This window comes from Globicephala melas, chromosome 14 (genome assembly GCF_963455315.2).
Source record: "Globicephala melas chromosome 14, mGloMel1.2, whole genome shotgun sequence".
NCBI classification, from domain to species: domain Eukaryota; kingdom Metazoa; phylum Chordata; class Mammalia; order Artiodactyla; family Delphinidae; genus Globicephala; species Globicephala melas.
This window is the reverse complement of record NC_083327.1, coordinates 41,864,581-41,882,689: the sequence shown is the minus strand read 5'-3', so window position 1 is coordinate 41,882,689 and position 18,109 is coordinate 41,864,581. Positions and strand designations below refer to the sequence as shown.

The following is an 18,109-nucleotide window of genomic DNA, read 5'->3' as shown; positions in this document are numbered from 1 at the left end:
AGAGTACTCTGGAATTTCTGCTTTCAGATACTGATGTTTGACGTTATAAATTGCTGAAGTTCTTTTCAAAAACAATTCTCATTTTCTACAAAAATAAAGGTTAAAATAACTCTGATAATCTCTTTTGACCTTGGACCTCTTAAACTAAGAGATTATGCTTCTAAAAATGTGAATTACTCTAATTGGATCCTTGGAAGATTCAACTACTTTTAAATGCATATAAAAATTGTGTCCCTCGTTCCCATGCAATGGAGCATGTTAATCCAACCATGAGCGTTTGAAGAGCAGTGAGATCGCTTAAGTTTCAAAGGAAATACCAGGAAAGAAATCTTTGTGAACACTCGTAATTTCATTTGTGTCATGGCTGTAACTTACTGAAAGTGTCTCAAATTCTTGAGGAAATGTTTTCACCAAGATTAGCTCCTTCCATAGCTCAGACATGGACTTACTGATTCTTTTGTTGTACCGTTTTCCTACTTCCAATATAAGTTAAATGCAGGCTTTCATGGGGAGGAAATAGTGCAAGCTTGAAAGGGACATCACAGAAAAGGCTCCTGAACAATGAGAACAGACCACCAAAGCCAGAAGTTGATGATAAAGTGACTGGAGCATTCACCCAGCTGTTGCCATCGATTCTTATTGAAAATAACATCCTTCTGGCTATGACACAAACAGTTCTGATGCTGAAGGAACCTGCTGAAACATTTTGAAACAAACACCCAGAGAGGGTCTTAATGACTTCTCAAGCATCCTTCAAGCCCTTAGTCTAGAAAAATCCATAATTGATTCTTAGAAAGATTTAAGAAAAGCTTTATCTTAGAAAGACTTCTATCAAAAAAATAACTAATATTTAGCTTTAGCTAGAGTGAAGGATTCCACTGTAGTTTCCCACAGTGTGATAAAAAAAATCACAGTAATGTTGCCTCTTGAACTTGAACTTATGGTTGATCCTTGAACAACACAGGTTTGAACTGCACGGGTCCACTTATATGCAGGTTCTTTTCAGTAAATACGTACTACAGTATTACATGATCTGCATTTGGTTGAGTCCACAGATACAGAACCTCGGATACAGAGGGCCAACTGTAAAGTTATATATGGATTTTCAACTGTGTCGGTGCCCCCAACCCCTACGTTGTTCAAGGGTCAGCTGTATCTCTGTATGCAAAGTACCTGTCACATGAATCTCATGTAATCCAAATCTCACAATTTATATTAACCTAAAGTTACTGTGTTTTTTCCCGACCTCCATATCTAAGTCCTCTAGCCCCCTTTTGATAAATCTTACTGCCTTTTCCCACCTGCTACTTCTGGGAAACCCCTTCAGGATGCCCATGCATTTGTGTTCCCAAATAGCTGCTGCTCAAAAAGGTCTCACTTGTGCCAGTGCTGATCATGTCTGTAATGAAAGTACCAAAGCCTATGTCAAGATTCCACTCTCCCATATTCCCAAAGCCACCATGCTCAAAGTCAGAGTGGGACTAGGCTACAAGCAGAAGTGAAGATGGTGGCCCTCTCTCAATCTCAGTGCTGCCCTTTGCCATCTGGATCTAAAAGGCACACTGTAGAGCCCAGTCTCCAAGGGCTAGCCCAGGAGGGTGCTGCACCATTCCCTCCACTTCTCCATCTCCTCCCTACTCCTTCCCTATGTGGAGCCACAGCAAAAGTTCCCCATATATCAACACGTACAAAGATCTTTAGGGTTGGGAGGAAAGTGGGTCACTTCCACACATCAAAAGCAACTGAGCCTGATCTCCGAGCCTGATCTCCAAAAGACAGGACAAAAAGTCAAAATATGTTTCAATTCCAATTGACGAGAAGATTGAAGAACTTTGGCCTTGGCCTTGCAGAATATTAAAGCAAGGAGCAGAAGACAATGCTGAAGAAGTTCTCAGAGGCCAAATCATGAAGAACCTTTCCCACCATGCTCATCCTGTGGACTTTGGAAGATATTAGAGCATTTACCTACAACAATGAGCTGATTAGGTGTGGAGTTTCAGAAACATTCCTCTGAAGCGGGGATGGTAGGTTTAAGACTCTGAAGACAGGGACACCCGTCAGTAGACTGCCGCAGTAGTCCAAACAAGAGTGGTCAATTGCTGCCTTGTCTTCATTGGAAAAGAATTTGCAGTGAGCAGTGGTAACGTGAGACTGTGGCGGTGGGGACCAGGAAGAGAGGCCAGAATGACAAGTGGAATAAAAATGATTCAGTAACCAATTGGATATGAAGAGTTGCAAGGATGTAAGCTCTGACGTGGAGAAATAGATGGCCAGGACTAAAAACTCAGAATGGATTTCCCTGGACCTTTTAAGGGTGAGCTCTCTGTGGATGCCAGAGATTTGAGTCTGTAGCTCAAGAGAAGAGATCAAGGCTGGAAAGGTGTTTGGAAGTCAATGTTTAGGAGATAGTTAAACCCAAATTAGATATCACTGTACAGATTCTGAAATGGCACGCCAATATTCCTACTAGCATTTTGTCCAGCACTGCCACTGTTTATGCTTGTCTCCCAGAGTGATTATTAAAAGTTCCCCTTTCACTCTCAAAAGTGTCCCAGTTTAAACAATAAAGTATATGGCCATCCTAGATATTATCATCCTCAATTTAATAGTATTCTAGGTACACTATACTTTATGCACTGTATAATAAATAAAATTCTTGCCACTTTTTACATCAAATATGTACAAGGAGAATTCGCTGTTGAGGTGAGTAAATGATTAATCCATTTGTAATGCTAAACATCAACCGGCTTATAGTTGAAAGCTAATTTTTTAATTTCAGTTTTTCTTAAAGTAGAGTGTACCTGTTTTACCATGTGCCCATATCATTATTTTCCTTCCATAATCAAAGTTAAAGAAAAAAGTAAAACTTTCAAATAAGGCGTCACTATATATTATATCCAGTAATTTTGCATGTTCCTCTTTGCTGCAGTCTTTTATTAAATACATATATCTAAGCGCCCTCTGGTGTTTGTCAGAAGAGGTTGTCTTAGAGCTATGACATCTGCCAGCTGTCTTTCATTACTTCAATTAATTCTCAAAGTTTCCATATCAAGAAATCAATTAAATGAACACAGTAATAACAATAAATCTTTTCCCCTGAAGGATAAAGCCAAAGTCAAAAATATGCATGTTGTGTTTTTTAAGTATAACTCAATTTAAACTGGACCAAAAATCAACTTGTTAAAATTTTTTTAATGTTTTATATGTCTGTGTCCCATTTTTTAAAGGCGGGGAGGGGTGACATCGAGAATAGATTCATCTTATTTTCTGTATCATCTAATTTTAAAGTGGCCACAGATTTTTGTGTCTCTGGAAAGCATTAGAACAGGATAAGAGGGAGACTGGAATTGGGGGAAAGAACATCGTGACTCAAGATTGCAATGTCCATTCAGAGAGCCCACACTTTAGGGAAGGGGCTGATGGCCACAGTCTTGCTGCGCAGGGAGATTTGTATAGAGGAGATTTCGGATAAAATGCCCGATGAAAGGCTGCTGGGGCATGTGTCTGCTAGGATACCATGTCTGCATTCTCTTCCTTGATGAAGAGCCACTTGCTTGGGTTATGCTTGGGAAGTGTAAAAACATTCCAGGTAAAATCATGGCCTAGTCCTCCAGCTGGAACAGTGGATGAAAGGAGAGAAATTTGAAATAGCCACTCTCCTGTCCTGGGGGAGTCTACCAGCCAGAACTCTGTGTAGCAGATCACCCTGCAGTCCAGTCAGGTACTGCAGCCCTTTGTCACAGAGCTGAGCCAGAAAGACACTGGACGAGGCAAGTGGGCACTTCACCAAATGCCAGACTGAAGAACTCTCCCTCCTCTCAAATATACCCATGAGTCAGTCTTTCTGATGCCAAAAGGAAGTACACGTCCCCATGCTGTGCATACAGGCCTGTGTCCTGGCCTTGAACCATTTTTTAGATCAGCTTCTGACCTTATACACACAGAGAGAAATACACACGTACACATGCACACCCACACATCCTTTCTTCAGGAGCCACATTTGAGCTGGGATTTCATTTTGACAAATCCTACATGGGAGCTCTGTGAAACAGAGTTGAAAGAATGAAAACGGCTTCTCAGGGAAGAACTTCATTCACTCTGAGCCAAAGCTGCTTGAGTAGTTATTTGTGCACAAGTGCCATCAACGTTGATGGGAATTTGGAAGGCAGCACTGAAAGTAGCATTTAGCACAGTGAGCATAATCCTTTAAATCTCTGTGGTAATTCAGTTGCAGCAGTGGCTGGACCACCCAGAAGCCACTGAATGCATGGAGCATTTTGAGATCTGCCTGCTTTCTCAACAAGTTTCCCTTTGAACCTTTAATCATTTCAGTCAGCACAATGACAAACTGATCAGCAGACATGGCTAATTCCCTAGTCTGGCATCTTGAGATACAATAAAAATTCAAAGGGTAAATTACATATATAAGATGGTTGGTTTGGGTTGAACTGTGATTGATGGCTTAGGAATAGCATCTATAATTCTAAAGTGGGTCATCACATCTGTCTTCATGCATGATTTCTGAGACCATGTTCTATATTCTAGAACTTTCACATGTCAGAGAAATTTATGTTTATGGAATACATTATGCCCACCCACCCCCACATGCACATACACAACCTTTCCTTCTTGCAAATTTAATCTGGTATTTATGCGGATTATTTATAGGAAAGTCAAGCCACAAGAAAGAGCCAGTTGGCTCAGAAGGAAAGCATGGATACCATTAACCACGCAACTCAGCTTGCAGAGCAAGCCCACAATGTGAGGGATAAAATCCAAGGTAAATATATTCTCTTTTGGTTTAGCTTCATATCAAGGAATCTTTCATGTTATTAACAACAATAAAAATAGTGGCTACTGTTAGTGTTTATTGTGTGCTAGGACCTGTTGTTAGAGTGTTATAGGTTTAAACTCATGTAAGATCTTCTTTCAAGTTTGTTTACCTGAGACTTCTGAGCACTCATCTCTGCTTACTATCTGTCTATTTTCAATAATAAATGCACAGGGTAGAGGGAATTCCCTGGCAGTCCAGTGGTTAGGACTCGGCGCAGCAAGGCCAAAAAAATAAATGTAGAAAATCATTCCCTTTCCAGGCATTTCACAGAAATTGAATGCCAAAATACCTTTCTGGTAGAGGAAATTACATGCTGTGTTGTCTGTAAAATGCAAGAGTTGAGTAGGAGTCACATTTTTCTCAATAATATGCTGTGAAAACACTGCCTTTAGAGTGGCAGTAAACTGTCCACTAATCCAAATCGTCCTAAACTGTCTCTATAATGCTTTCCCAAGAACCAGGCAGGCCACATGCTCTGGTCCCCAATCCAGAAGAAAAGCCAGGAGGGGGTGTGGAAGATTTCTTTGCCCTAAAGCATAAAATTGTAGCAGACTTTACCTTTCTTCTTGAGGGTTTATTTATTTGTGTTCTAACTTCTCACAAGTGCAGGCTGCATTTTGAAGACTATCTTAATAGCACACTGAAAGCCAGCCTTCAATTTACTGACAGAAAACAGGCGATTGTATTTGTTCTAAGATAAAGAGAATTTCCTTGGGTTACAGTCTGCTAAGATACAGTATTTGTGTGTTTCCATAGTTTTTATTATCCTATATATTAAGAGCTGGATGACAACTCCAGGTGCATCTCAAGGGCACACGACAGTAAAGGGACCCACAGTGGAAGATTCATATCTTTACACTGAGTTATAGAGAACATATTCCAGGAAAAGGGATGTATGGAGCCAAGATTAATCTTTTGCTATATTTCCTTTGGTTCCCATAATATGTAATAGAAACAAATGGTATGCATTTCAAACATCCCCTGCTCCCATCCTCACTATCTCATGCTTTTGCATCTACGAATAAAATATTCTTTTCCTATAATATTTTAGAGTTACTGTTGATTTATTCGAAAAGTAAGATTAAACCTAGATTAGCTGATCTCATCTAATTAAGAAATAAATGTCCCTCTAGGCAGCAAATAAAGCCAGCGTCTTATTAAGCCATTGAGAAAAAAATGTCACCTTTCCTGTTGTAACTCAAATTTTGATTCTAAGTTGTTTCATTTGGAAAGAATCTAAGTCCTCTTATTTGACCCTTAGGGCATGGGAAAGAAGGAAAAAATACAAAAGAAATGTGAAGAGGAAACAATAATTTACCTTTTTTTTTTTTTTTGTGGGACGCAGGCCTCTCACTGCTGCAGCCTGTCCCGTTGCGGAGCACAGGCTCCGGACGTGCAGGCTCAGCGGCCATGGCTCACGGGCCCAGCCGCTCCGCAGCATGTGGGATCTTCCCGGACCGGGGCACGAACCCGTGTCCCCTGCATCGGCAGGCGGACTCTCAACCACTGCGCCACCAGGGAAGCCCCTTACCTTTTTAAAAATAATATATGAACAGTCTCAAAGACCAAAGGCAAAAATATTGTTCTCTGTATTTCCTTTTTCTAATCTAGACCAGATGCAGCTAAAATAAAATAAGCCATATTGTAAATATAATATCTGTATCAAAATGCCAAGAAATTCAGCATTGCACGTGCTAGATCTGAGGAAAAGTATCTATGTTTAGTTTATTTCAGGAGTTAATATTTTAGACTTTACTTGAAAAGTGAATATTTAATCCCTTCATAAGTTTCTTTTTTCTTTTTTTTTTTTAACATATCTTGGTTTCCCTAAAACTTTCTCAGTAATATTTACAACACTGAAAACCTCTTTTCCCATTTATCTCCCTCTCTTCAGAGTTCAGGGATGCTTCACAACACCAATAGTGTGTCATTCCTTATTGCCAACCATCTCCAAACCACCTCTAAAATAACTACTGGTGACCTTCAAGCTATTATCCATATAAAATACAAGCCCTTATCCTGGTATGATTTATGTGAGACCAGTGTTGTTTACCCATCTTGTCTGGCCAACCACATAGATCATAGTAAACCAAAGACAGACAATTTCATTTATGCCAGGAAGATAAAATGCTTCCTCCTGGAGCTGCCATAGGACAAGGTGGCAATTACATAATTATCATCTGATCATATGTAGTAGGAAGAGGGAACCAGAGGCCTGCTCAGCGCCGCCAGTATTCAGACAACTCATCTAATGCCTCTGAGCCTCAGCAGTCCCTGTTGGTTCTGAAATTCTCCGTCCTACTTACAGATGTGGGGTGAAAACGACCCAAAGTTAAAACGGCACAATCTTGACAGGCAGTCATACCACAGAAGGCAAATAGCAATTGCAAAAAAAATGTATATATTAATAAGCAAAAACTCACATCCTACTATAGCAAACCTCTATATTGTATCTAATCTGTACGACAATCTGAAAGACTTGTTTAAACAACCGTCAATATACACTCATTTTGGCTTAGAGCTTGGGTAAAATCCTTGGCTAAATTGCAATTAATATCTCCAATGCCTACTGCATGTGACAGGAGATACCTCAGAACATTTTCTCCACATTATGTGTTTTATATAAAAGTTTGGTCAAAGACCCCAGATTTGTGTGTCTTAAATATTAACAGTTTTGAATCAGAATAGAAATCAGATTCAGCTGAAATCAGGGCAGGCTTTGTATTAATTCCATTCCTATTCTGAAGACACCAAATGAAAAGCAAAGAAGAGTGATTTCCTCGGGTTTAACCTCTCCCTGGAATATATGATGAACTCTGATGCCAACACATTCACAGCATGAACATCAGCATGCTGTCTTTGCTGAGTCTCTCTTTCCATTTTAGGATCAGCCCTTCCCTTTGTCCTCACTGTCCGTGTTTTCAGTGACATCGCTGTCAAATGCCCAGTCATCTCTCCCTACTGTCTTCTCTCACCGTGTCCTTCCTTTCAGAGATCAACAACAAGATGCTCTATTATGGGGAAGATCGGGAACTTAGCCCTGAGGAAATCTCTGAGAAGCTGGTGTTGGCCCAGAAGATGCTTGAGGAGATCCGACGCCGTCAACCGTTCCTCACCCAACGGGAACTTGTGGATGAGGAGGCAGACGAAGCCTATGAACGTAGGTGTATTCGACTCCTAGAGCCCAGCATGTGTCTGCTTCCTTTGTGGGTCCAGGAGAGGACCCCCAGTCACAGGGCAACATTTGGTCAAAGCAACCAATTCCCAATATCCAGTTATTTAGAGTTTATACGTGGCCTCAGGGAGTCATTCAGGACAACTTGACTATATGACCAGGATTTTTAGATCCAGGCCCAACCTTGAGCTTTTGAGAAACAGCTGAGATTCCACAAGGAATCTACAAAATTTTACTCCTGAGGAGAAGAAATAGGAACTTAGCAGTTGGTGAAAAACAAGGGAAGGAAAGCTAAGGGGAACCAATTACCAGAACTACAATAAGAAGTCTCATTGAGAAGACAGTAAAGCTACAAGCCCAGCAACATTCATGTTCCGATGTCCATGAATGACTTTTTAATGACTTTGAGCCTTCAGTGGAAATTGAACATTTCCTTTAATGATTAATGTAAGTAACAAACCACAGTAGTATTAGTGAATCTATGACTTGGTCACTGTATCAGTTATAAATTAGTATCTCACAATCCACCCCAAACATATTCATTTAAAACAATAACCATTTATTTGCTTGTGATTTCATAGGTTGGTAATTTGGGCTGGACTCAGCCTAGATAGCTCATCTCTGCTCCATGTGACATGGTCGAGCTCACTCACATGTCTGGGGTCTTAGTTGAAATGGCTGGGCCTCTCCCTCCATGTGGGGTTTTATCCTCAAGGAAGCTAGCTGAGGCTCGTTCATATGTCAGAAGCCTTCCAGGAGGGCAAGAATGGAAAGGGCAAGGTCTCTTGAGGCCTGACCTTGGAACTCAGCAATGTTATCTTCATTCTGTTGGTCAAGACTGTCCAGATTCAAGGGTGAGGAAAAAGACTCCGCTCTTGATGGGAAGAGTTACAAAGAATTTGTGTCCATTTTAATCCACACAATCAACAAAAGAAGCTCCAGGTTTGCATATCATATTTTAGTTGTTACTGTTATCTCACAACATTAAATTCATCAGTAATTCAAAGTTTTAGCAGTTATTGGTCTCACCTCTAAATCTTGTTAGTTAATGCATTAATAAAGAAGCACATATATTATTATATTACCAATTTTTTTAATATACTGGTCTTTTTAATTCTATGTATTTTATCTTGTGCATTTTAAAATACCTAAGGGCTCTGAAGGCTTCACCAGATTGTAAAGGGGCCTATGATACAGAAAGGGTTAGGAACGCCTACGTTAGATCATTTTCCTACAATTGTCACTATCAACTTCTGTTAAAACTTACTGTGAATATTCTAGAAGAGGAACATTCTGGACATAAAGGCCTATTGTGATAGCAAATATAAGGTCTTAGAAACAGTAAGAAATAAAGAAGAATCTCAGGCCCATTTCTGAGTCAGGATGAGGCCAGCAGTCAGGAAGGTTGGAGCTCTGATGTCACAGCCAGATGCTTTCACGCTCCTTGCCTATTTGGGGATTTAACAAGACTGTTCTGGGGAAATGGAACCAAGTACATCTCCTACTTAGCTGCCTTCCGCCTAGTGAATGCATTTTCAACCACTTTCTCAACTCAGCCATGAACTTTGTATCTTCTGCTCATGGTGATGAAAGTAAATAGAAAACCTCAATAAGACAGACTGATAGTCCCTGGAGAAAAAATAGAATTAAGGCACATAGTCAATGTGTGTAACTTTGATCAGAGAATTAAGATATATGCAAAGTTTAAGAATATATCATTGCCATTTAATCTTCTTTCCAAGATAATGATTTAGGTTTGACCTAAAGGAGCTAAGTAAAAACAGCTGCCTGGAGAGAATACAGAAAATGAATGGTTGTGAACATCATTTGCCAGTAACAGACAAAGCAACTGGGGTTGTCTCTAATAGTAAGACTGTAGTATATCCAAGTTTCCTTTGTATGGTCAAATTATTAGTAATCTCGGTAACAATAAACCTAGTTTAATTACATCATTTCTACTTAAAGCATAATCTTCAGGGGAAAACTAATCAACTCCCGTTTTCGCTGATGGTGGTCCAGGGGCTCCCAAACCCTACAAAATAGTATTTAAAACTTCAGATATCAAAGATGGGGCTGTTTTTGTGAACAACAGCTTCAATCACTATTGCTAAAGAAGACATACCCTGATGAATTTGCATCTTTCTAAGTGCGGGATGGGATGGGAGGAGAAGGGAGAAGCCCAGACTGAGTTTCTATGTACCTTTCTTCCCAGTGCTGAGCCAGGCTGAGAGTTGGCAGCGGCAGTACAACGATACTCACTCTCTGTTTCCTGTGGTCCTGGAGCAGCTGGATGACTATAATGCTAAGTTGTCAGACCTCCAGGAGTCACTTGACCTGGCCCTTGACCACATCAGGGATGCCGAAGACATGAACAGAGCCACAGCAGCCAGGCAGCGGGATCACAAGGTACAGTGGACACTCTAACTGTAAATGCATTTCGGGCATCTACAACATGAAGTTATGCCAAGAAGGGACAGTTGGTAAACAGTTTTTTTTAATATTGGTACATTTAAATCTTTATTTTTAAAATTATCTGTACATTTTTTGCCACCATAATTTGCTAATATAAGTGTGTACACCTAAACTCAAGTTGAAACCATTGTAGTTGTTGAGCTTGTGCATTGATAAGAATGCAGTTGTTCCTGGTGCTTGTGTCCACCTGTGTTGGATGTATTGCTCTTGCAACTGAGTAAACAAGGCATGATTCCCGTGCCTAACTTTTTTTATACTGAGAGCAGTAAAAATCCCAAAGCAACCCGGAACCATGTTCCTGTAAAGATGTGTATAATTTTTGGAAGGGCCTGATAAGCAGATCTCACAGCCTGGCTGGTCAGCAGCTGCAGAGATAGGGAGTCTAATTCAAGCTAAGGTCATACAATTACAAAGAGGTGAGAAAAATTCCCAGGCTTGGCCAGAGGTTGCCAAGGCAGTCACCCTCCGGGGCCAGGATTTGTGCATGCCCATACCGCCAGACTTAGAACTGGTGATGCTCACACTTCTGCACCAAGTGATGCACACACTCATCCCCAAGAGTGGTCATCTTCTGATAGGAAGACACCTGCCTCTTTGGACATATTTATAAAGGTTAGAGCGAAAAAGCAATGTCAAAAATAGGAAGCAACTGTGAGCAAACTCATTACTTTAGCTATGTTTATTGTCAGCAAACCCAACTGAAATTAGGTTCTCTGCCCTGATTTTCAGTCATCACTATCTCTTAGTAAGTCATTGTAAAATTTCCTAAATAAAAGTGAGTTAATCTCTTGCATTCCTACACACTAATGATGAAAAATCTGAAAGAGAAATACTCCCATTTACCATTGCAACAAAAAGAATAAAATACCTAGGAATAAACCTACCTAAGGAGACAAAAGACCTATATGCAGAAAACTATAAGACACTGATGAAAGAAATTAAACACAATATAAACACATGGAGAGATATACCATGTTCTTGGATTGGAAGAATCAACATTGTGAAAATGACTATACTACCTAAAGCAATCTACAGATTCAATGCAATCCCTATCAAATTACCAATGGCGTTTTTTATGGAACTAGAACAAATCATCTTAAAATTTGTATGGAGACAAAAAAGACCCCAAATAGCCAAAGCAGTCTTGAGGGAAAAAAACGGAGCTGAAGGAATCAGACTCCCTGACTTCAGACTATACTACAAAGCTACAGTAATCAAGACAATATGGTACTGGCACAGAAACAGAAACATAGATCAATGGAACAAGATAGAAAGCCCAGAGATAAGCCCACAGCACCCATGGTCAACTAATCTATGACAAAGGAGGCAAGGATACACAATGGAGAAAAGACAGTCTCTTCAATAAGTGGTGCTGGGAAAACTGGACAACTACATGTAAAAGAATGAAATTAGAACACTCCCGAACACCATACACAAAAATAAACTCAAAATGGATTCGAGACCTAAATTTAAGACCAGACACTGTAAAACTCTTAGAGGAAAACATAGGAACAACACTCTTTGACATAAATCACAGCAAGATCTTTTTTGATCCACCTCCTACAGTAATGGAAATAAAAACAAAAATAAACAAATGGGACCTAATGAAACTTCAAAGCTTTTGCACAGCAAAGGAAACCATAAACAAGATGAAAAGACAACCCTCAGAATGGGAGAAAATATTTGCAAACGAATCAACGGACAAAGGATTAATCTCCAAAATATATAAACAGCTCATGCAGCTCAATATTAAAGAAACAAATAACCCAATCCAAAAATGGGCAGAAGACCTAAATAGACATTTCTCCAAAGAAGACATATAGATGGCCAAGAAGCACGTGAAAAGCTGCTCAACATCACTAGTTATTAGAGAAATGCAAATCAAAACTACAGTGAGGTATCACCGCACACCAATTAGAATGGGCATCGTCAGAAAATCTACAAACAACAAATGCTGGAGAGGGTGTGGAGAAAAGGGAACCCTCTTGCACTGTTGGTGGGAATGTAAACTGATACAGCCACCATGGAGAACATTATGGAGCTTCCTTAAAAAACTAAAAATAGAATTACCGTATGACCCAGCAATCCCACTACTGGGCATATACCCAGAGAAAACCACAATTCAAAAAGACACATGCACCCCAGTGTTCACTGTAGCACTATCTACAATAGCCAGGTCATGGAAGCAACCTAAATGCCCATCGACAGACGAATGGATAAAGGAGATGTGGTACATATATACAGTGGAATATTACTCAGCCATAAAAAGGAACGAAATTGGGTCATTTGTTGAGACGTGGATGGATCTAGAGACTGTCATACAAAGTGAAGTAAGTCAGAAAGGGAAAAACATCGTATATTAACGCATATATGTGGAACCTAGAAAAATGGTACTGATGAACCGGTTTGCACGGCAGAAATTGAGACACAGATGTAGAGAACAAAGATATGGACACCAAGGGGGGAAAGCCGTGGGGGGCGGTGTGATGAATTGGGCGATTGAGATTGACATGTATACAATGATGTGTATAAAATTGATGACTAATAAGAACCTGCTGTATAAAAAAAATAAATAAAATTTAAAAATTTTTAAAAAAGAAAATGAGATTCTGTCTGTTTAGGTATTCTCATAAACTCCAAAGCTTCACCTTCCCAGGACTGTTTCTATCTCTTTTTGTCAGGAAACTGTTTTATTTTTTGCATACGTGAAATGGATACTGAAGCATGCTAAATAGTGCTAATTATTGTCGTTTTCACTAATTATTAGTTTCTAAACTTTCTTTTGTTCAAATTGTCCATCTTTCTGTGGGAATATCTTCGTTTCAAAGCTAATTTTATTCATTTCTGTCTAATGCTATATCTGGTAAATGACAGAAACCCTTTAATTTGAAGCATATCATTTTCCAACTACTGCCAATGAGCTTATCAGGCAGTGCTGTTCACACATGGCTTTGAAGTTTGGTTGTTACTTCAGGGTGTTAGCTGTGTTCCATTAAGGCAACTCAGATAGAAGCGCTTCTGGAAGGGGTCATATCTCAAACTCTGTAACAGGAAAACTGCTCTGAGACAGCTAGATAATACCAATCTTTTTGACCTCCCTTCCTTACATACTTTAAAATATTGCTTTTGTGTAGAGCTGTATTAACTACCTCTCCTTGTGAAGACAAGAACAATTAACCCCAGATAGTCGCACTGTATTATGCTTGATGGATTTTGAGGGGAAATTGATTTTTTTTAATGTTCTTGCTTTAAGAGGATGATCAAATGAGATACTTTTCTGTCCCTAGACCTATGTCTTTCCCTGTAGCAAGGGATTTGGAGAAGATGGGTTTAATTCTTCTTTTCCACTAAATCAGAAAAGAGTCCAGGGAGTGAGAAAAGACATTAAGATGAACTTAGAAAGTTTTAAAATATGTCATTCAAGTATAGGCTTTTATAATTATTTCTGTGATATCCTAGATTATACCATAACAAAATTTTCAACTCTAATTTAAATTACCATTTCTAAAGTAACCAGCTCATTTTTTACTCAGATTATAAAATGGGTCTTTTACTTTTTCCATGTTAAATTTCATTCTGTGTTGCTTTCAATCTCTGAAGCTCTACAATATTTCGTCAAAATCATAAGATCCCTGACTCTAGAACCCCAGAGTCAAAGTATAAGTTAAAGCATTCATCAAAAAATATATCCACACTTGGAACAACCCAATCGAAAAATGGGCAGAAGATCGTAATAGACATTTCTCCAAAGAAGACAAACAGATGGCCAGTAGGCACATGAAAAAGTGCTCAACATTACTAATTATTAGAGAAATGCAAATCAAAACTACAATGAGATACCACCTCACACTGGTCAGAATGGCCATCATTAAAAAGTCTACAAATAAAAGGGACTTCCCTGGTGGTGCAGTGGTTAAGAATCCGCCTGCCAATGCAGGGGACACAGGTTCGATCCCTGGTCCAGGAAGGTCCCACATGCCGCAAAGCAACTAAGCCCATGTGCCACAACTACTGAGCCTGCACTGTAGAGCCCAAGTGCCACAACAAGCCTGCACGCCCTAGAGCAACTACAGACCCCACGTGCCTAGAGCCCGTGCTCCGCAGCAAGGGAAACCACAGCAATGAGAAGCCCGCGCACAACAATGAAGAGTATCCCTGCTCACTGCAACTAGAGAAAGCCTGCGTGCAGCAACAAAGACCCAATGCAGCCAAAAATAAATTAAATTAATTTTTACAAATTAAAAAAAGAAAAAGTCTACAAATAACAAATGCTGGAGAGGGTGTGCAGAAAAGGGAACCCTCCTACACTGTTGGTGGGAAAGTAAGTTGTTACAGCCACTATGGAAAACAGTATGGATTTTCCTCAGAAAACTAAAAATAGAATTACTGTGTGATTCAGCAATCCCACTTCTAGGAATATACCCAGACAAAACTATAATTCAAAAAGACACATGCACCCCTATGTTCATAGCAGCACTATTCACAAGCCAAAACATAGAAACAACCTAAATGTCGATCAACAGATGAATGGATGAAGAAGATGTGGTGCATATATACAATGGAATACTACTCAGCCATGAAAAAGAACAAAATAATGCTATTTGCAGCAACATGGATGGACCTAGAGATTATCATACTAAGTGAAGTAAGTCAGAAAGAGAAAGACAAATACCACATGATGTCACTTATATGTGGAATCTAAAATATGACACAAATGAACCTATCTACAAAACAGAAACAGACACATAGACATGGAGAACAGACTTGTGGTTGCCAAGGCGGAGTGGGGGAGGGAGAGGGATGGACTGGGAGTTTGGGGTTGGTAGATGCAAACTATTACATTTAGAATGGATAAACAACAAGGTCCTAATGTATAGCACAGGGAACTATATTCAATATCTTGTGATAAACCATAATGGAAAAGAATATTAAAAAAAGAGTGTATACATGTGTATAACTGAGTCACTTTGCTGTACAGCAGAGATTGGTACAACATTGTAAATCAACTATGCTTCAATAAAAAAAAAACTGAAAAAAAAGAAGAAAAAAATATAACCACACTTGGGCAATTTCCCTCCTCAGAACATCTGAGCATCTAACATAAAGAGCTCAGAGTAGGAGGAAGCGAGATCACAATTTTATGTTTTGATAATAGGGCCATTTAAAATTTTTAAAAGGACATTAAGATTCTTTTGTATATACTTTATTCCTGTCCAAATGAGCTATTTGTGCCTGGCCCAAAGTTAGCACATGATAAATGCTTTTTGGAATTAATTCAGTTTTCAATTACTGCAAATACAGAGCCTGTTCAATGCTATATCCCTAGCCCCATTTCACATTTATGGAGAAAGAGGCAAGGGCTCTCTCTGGAGTGTCAACTCTCTTTGATGTGGTGGCACTGTAAGTAATAATCATAACTAAGTTCTTTGAAGCTCCTGAGGTGCTTACTTTCATTATCTCCATTTTATAAATGAGAAAGCTGAGCCTGGGCCGGGTCGAATTACCCAGAGTGGCACAGCAATTCATTGGTGGGTCTGGGATAGGAACCTGGATTTGTCGGAGTGCAGTGGCAGCAAGCTGACAGCACTCTCCCTGATGCCTTCTTTATCTAAAGCGACCTTTTCTTCCTCTCTCCCTTGCTCTTCCTCATGCAGAAACAGCATGACAGAGTGAGGGAACAGATGGCAGGGGTGAACGAGTCTCTGAGGATGTCTTCCGACTCACTGACAATGCCTCGGATGACCCTTTCAGAACTTGATGACATAATAAAGGTAAGGCACACGTGACTTGTTCAGGTTAGTATTTATAGCAGGTTAGAAAAGGAACTCAGTGTCACAGAAGAATAATCAACTCCAATTCAATTTATCAAGTTAGCTGGAATTGTAAAAATAAGATCAGTAGACTGAATTTTTCAGTTCCTTTCATTGTACAGTTGCCACTAGCCACACATGGCTACTTAAATTTAAATTACTTAAAATGAAATAAAATTAAAATTTAATTCCTCAGTCACATTAGCCACATTTCATGTGCTCAACAGCACCACATATGGCTAATGTCTGCCATTTCGTTCAGCACAGATAATCACAGAAAGTTCTGTAGAAAGTGTAAATCTAGATACATCCTACTCACTCTTTACTTGTAAGTTGTGTGTTTAATAAAGCTGATATTCAAAATCAATAAATGTCACATTTTTTAAAGTAGAAATTTTCTGATAAATGCATCACGAAAGTACTTTTTTAAATTTAACTTTTTTTAATACAGCAGGTTCTTATTAGTCATCAATTTTATACACATCAGTGTATACATGTCAATCCCAATCGCCCAATTCAGCACACCACCATCCGCACCCACCCACCGCTTTCCCCCCTTGGTGTCCATACGTTTGTTCTCTACATCTGTGTCTCAACTTCTGCCCTGCAAACCGGTTCATCAGTACCATTTTTCTAGGTTCCACATACATGCATTAATATACAATATTTCTTTTTCTCTTTCTGACTTAACTTCACTCTGTATGACAGTCTCTAGATCCCTCCACATCTCAACAAATGACTCAATTTCATTCCATTTTATGGCTGAGTAATATTCCACTGTATATATGTACCACATCTCCTTTATCCATTCATCTGTCTTAGGTTGCTTCCATGACCTGGCTATTGTAAATAGTGCTGCAATGAACATTGGGGTGCATGTGTCTTTTTGAATTATGGTTTTCTCTGGGTATATGCCCAGTAGTGGGATTGCTGGGTCATATGGCAATTCTATTTTCAGTTTTTTAAGGAAACTCCATACTGTTCTCCATAGTGGCTGTATCAGTTTACATTCCCACCAACAGTGCAAGAGGGTTCCCTTTTCTCCACACCCTCTCCAGCATTTGTTGTTTGTAGATTTTCTGACGATGCCCATTCTAATTGGTGTGCGGTGATACCTCACTGTAGTTTTGATTTGCATTTCTCTAATAACTAGTGATGTTGAGCAGCTTTTCACGTGCTTCTTGGCCATCTATATGTCTTCTTTGGAGAAATGTCTATTTAGGTCTTCTGCCCATTTTTGGATTGGGTTATTTGTTTCTTTAATATTGAGCTGCATGAGCTGTTTATATATTTTGGAGATTAATCCTTTGTCCGTTGATTCGTTTGCAAATATTTTCTCCCATTCTGAGGGTTGTCTTTTCATCTTGTTTATGGTTTCCTTTGCTGTGCAAAAGCTTTGAAGTTTCATTAGGTCCCATTTGTTTATTTTTGTTTTTATTTCCATTACTGTAGGAGGTGGATCAAAAAAGATCTTGCTGTGATTTATGTCAAAGAGTGTTGTTCCTATGTTTTCCTCTAAGAGTTTTACAGTGTCTGGTCTTAAATTTAGGTCTCGAATCCATTTTGAGTTTATTTTTGTGTATGGTGTTCGGGAGTGTTCTAATTTCATTCTTTTACATGTAGTTGTCCAGTTTTCCCAGCACCACTTATTGAAGAGACTGTCTTTTCTCCATTGTGTATCCTTGCCTCCTTTGTCATAGATTAGTTGACCATGGGTGCTGTGGGCTTATCTCTGGGCTTTCTATCTTCCATTGATCTACATTTCTGTTTCTGTACCAGTACCATATTGTCTTGATTACTGTAGCTTTGTAGTATAGT

General features: G+C 39.3%; 1 protein-coding gene across 4 annotated transcripts in view; it reads left to right on the top strand.

Annotated features, from left to right (window-relative positions):
- LAMA4 (laminin subunit alpha 4) overlaps nucleotides 1-18,109 on the top strand; it is a 150,263-nt gene that overhangs the window by 73,230 nt on the left and 58,924 nt on the right. For all 4 annotated transcript variants that reach the window (XM_030882804.3, XM_060283746.2, XM_060283745.2 and 1 more), the window contains 4 exons: nucleotides 4,669-4,780; nucleotides 7,827-7,994; nucleotides 10,222-10,415; nucleotides 16,136-16,252. In XM_030882804.3, the coding sequence (XP_030738664.1) occupies nucleotides 4,669-4,780; nucleotides 7,827-7,994; nucleotides 10,222-10,415; nucleotides 16,136-16,252 (591 nt within the window). The remainder of the gene's footprint in view (nucleotides 1-4,668; nucleotides 4,781-7,826; nucleotides 7,995-10,221; nucleotides 10,416-16,135; nucleotides 16,253-18,109) is intronic.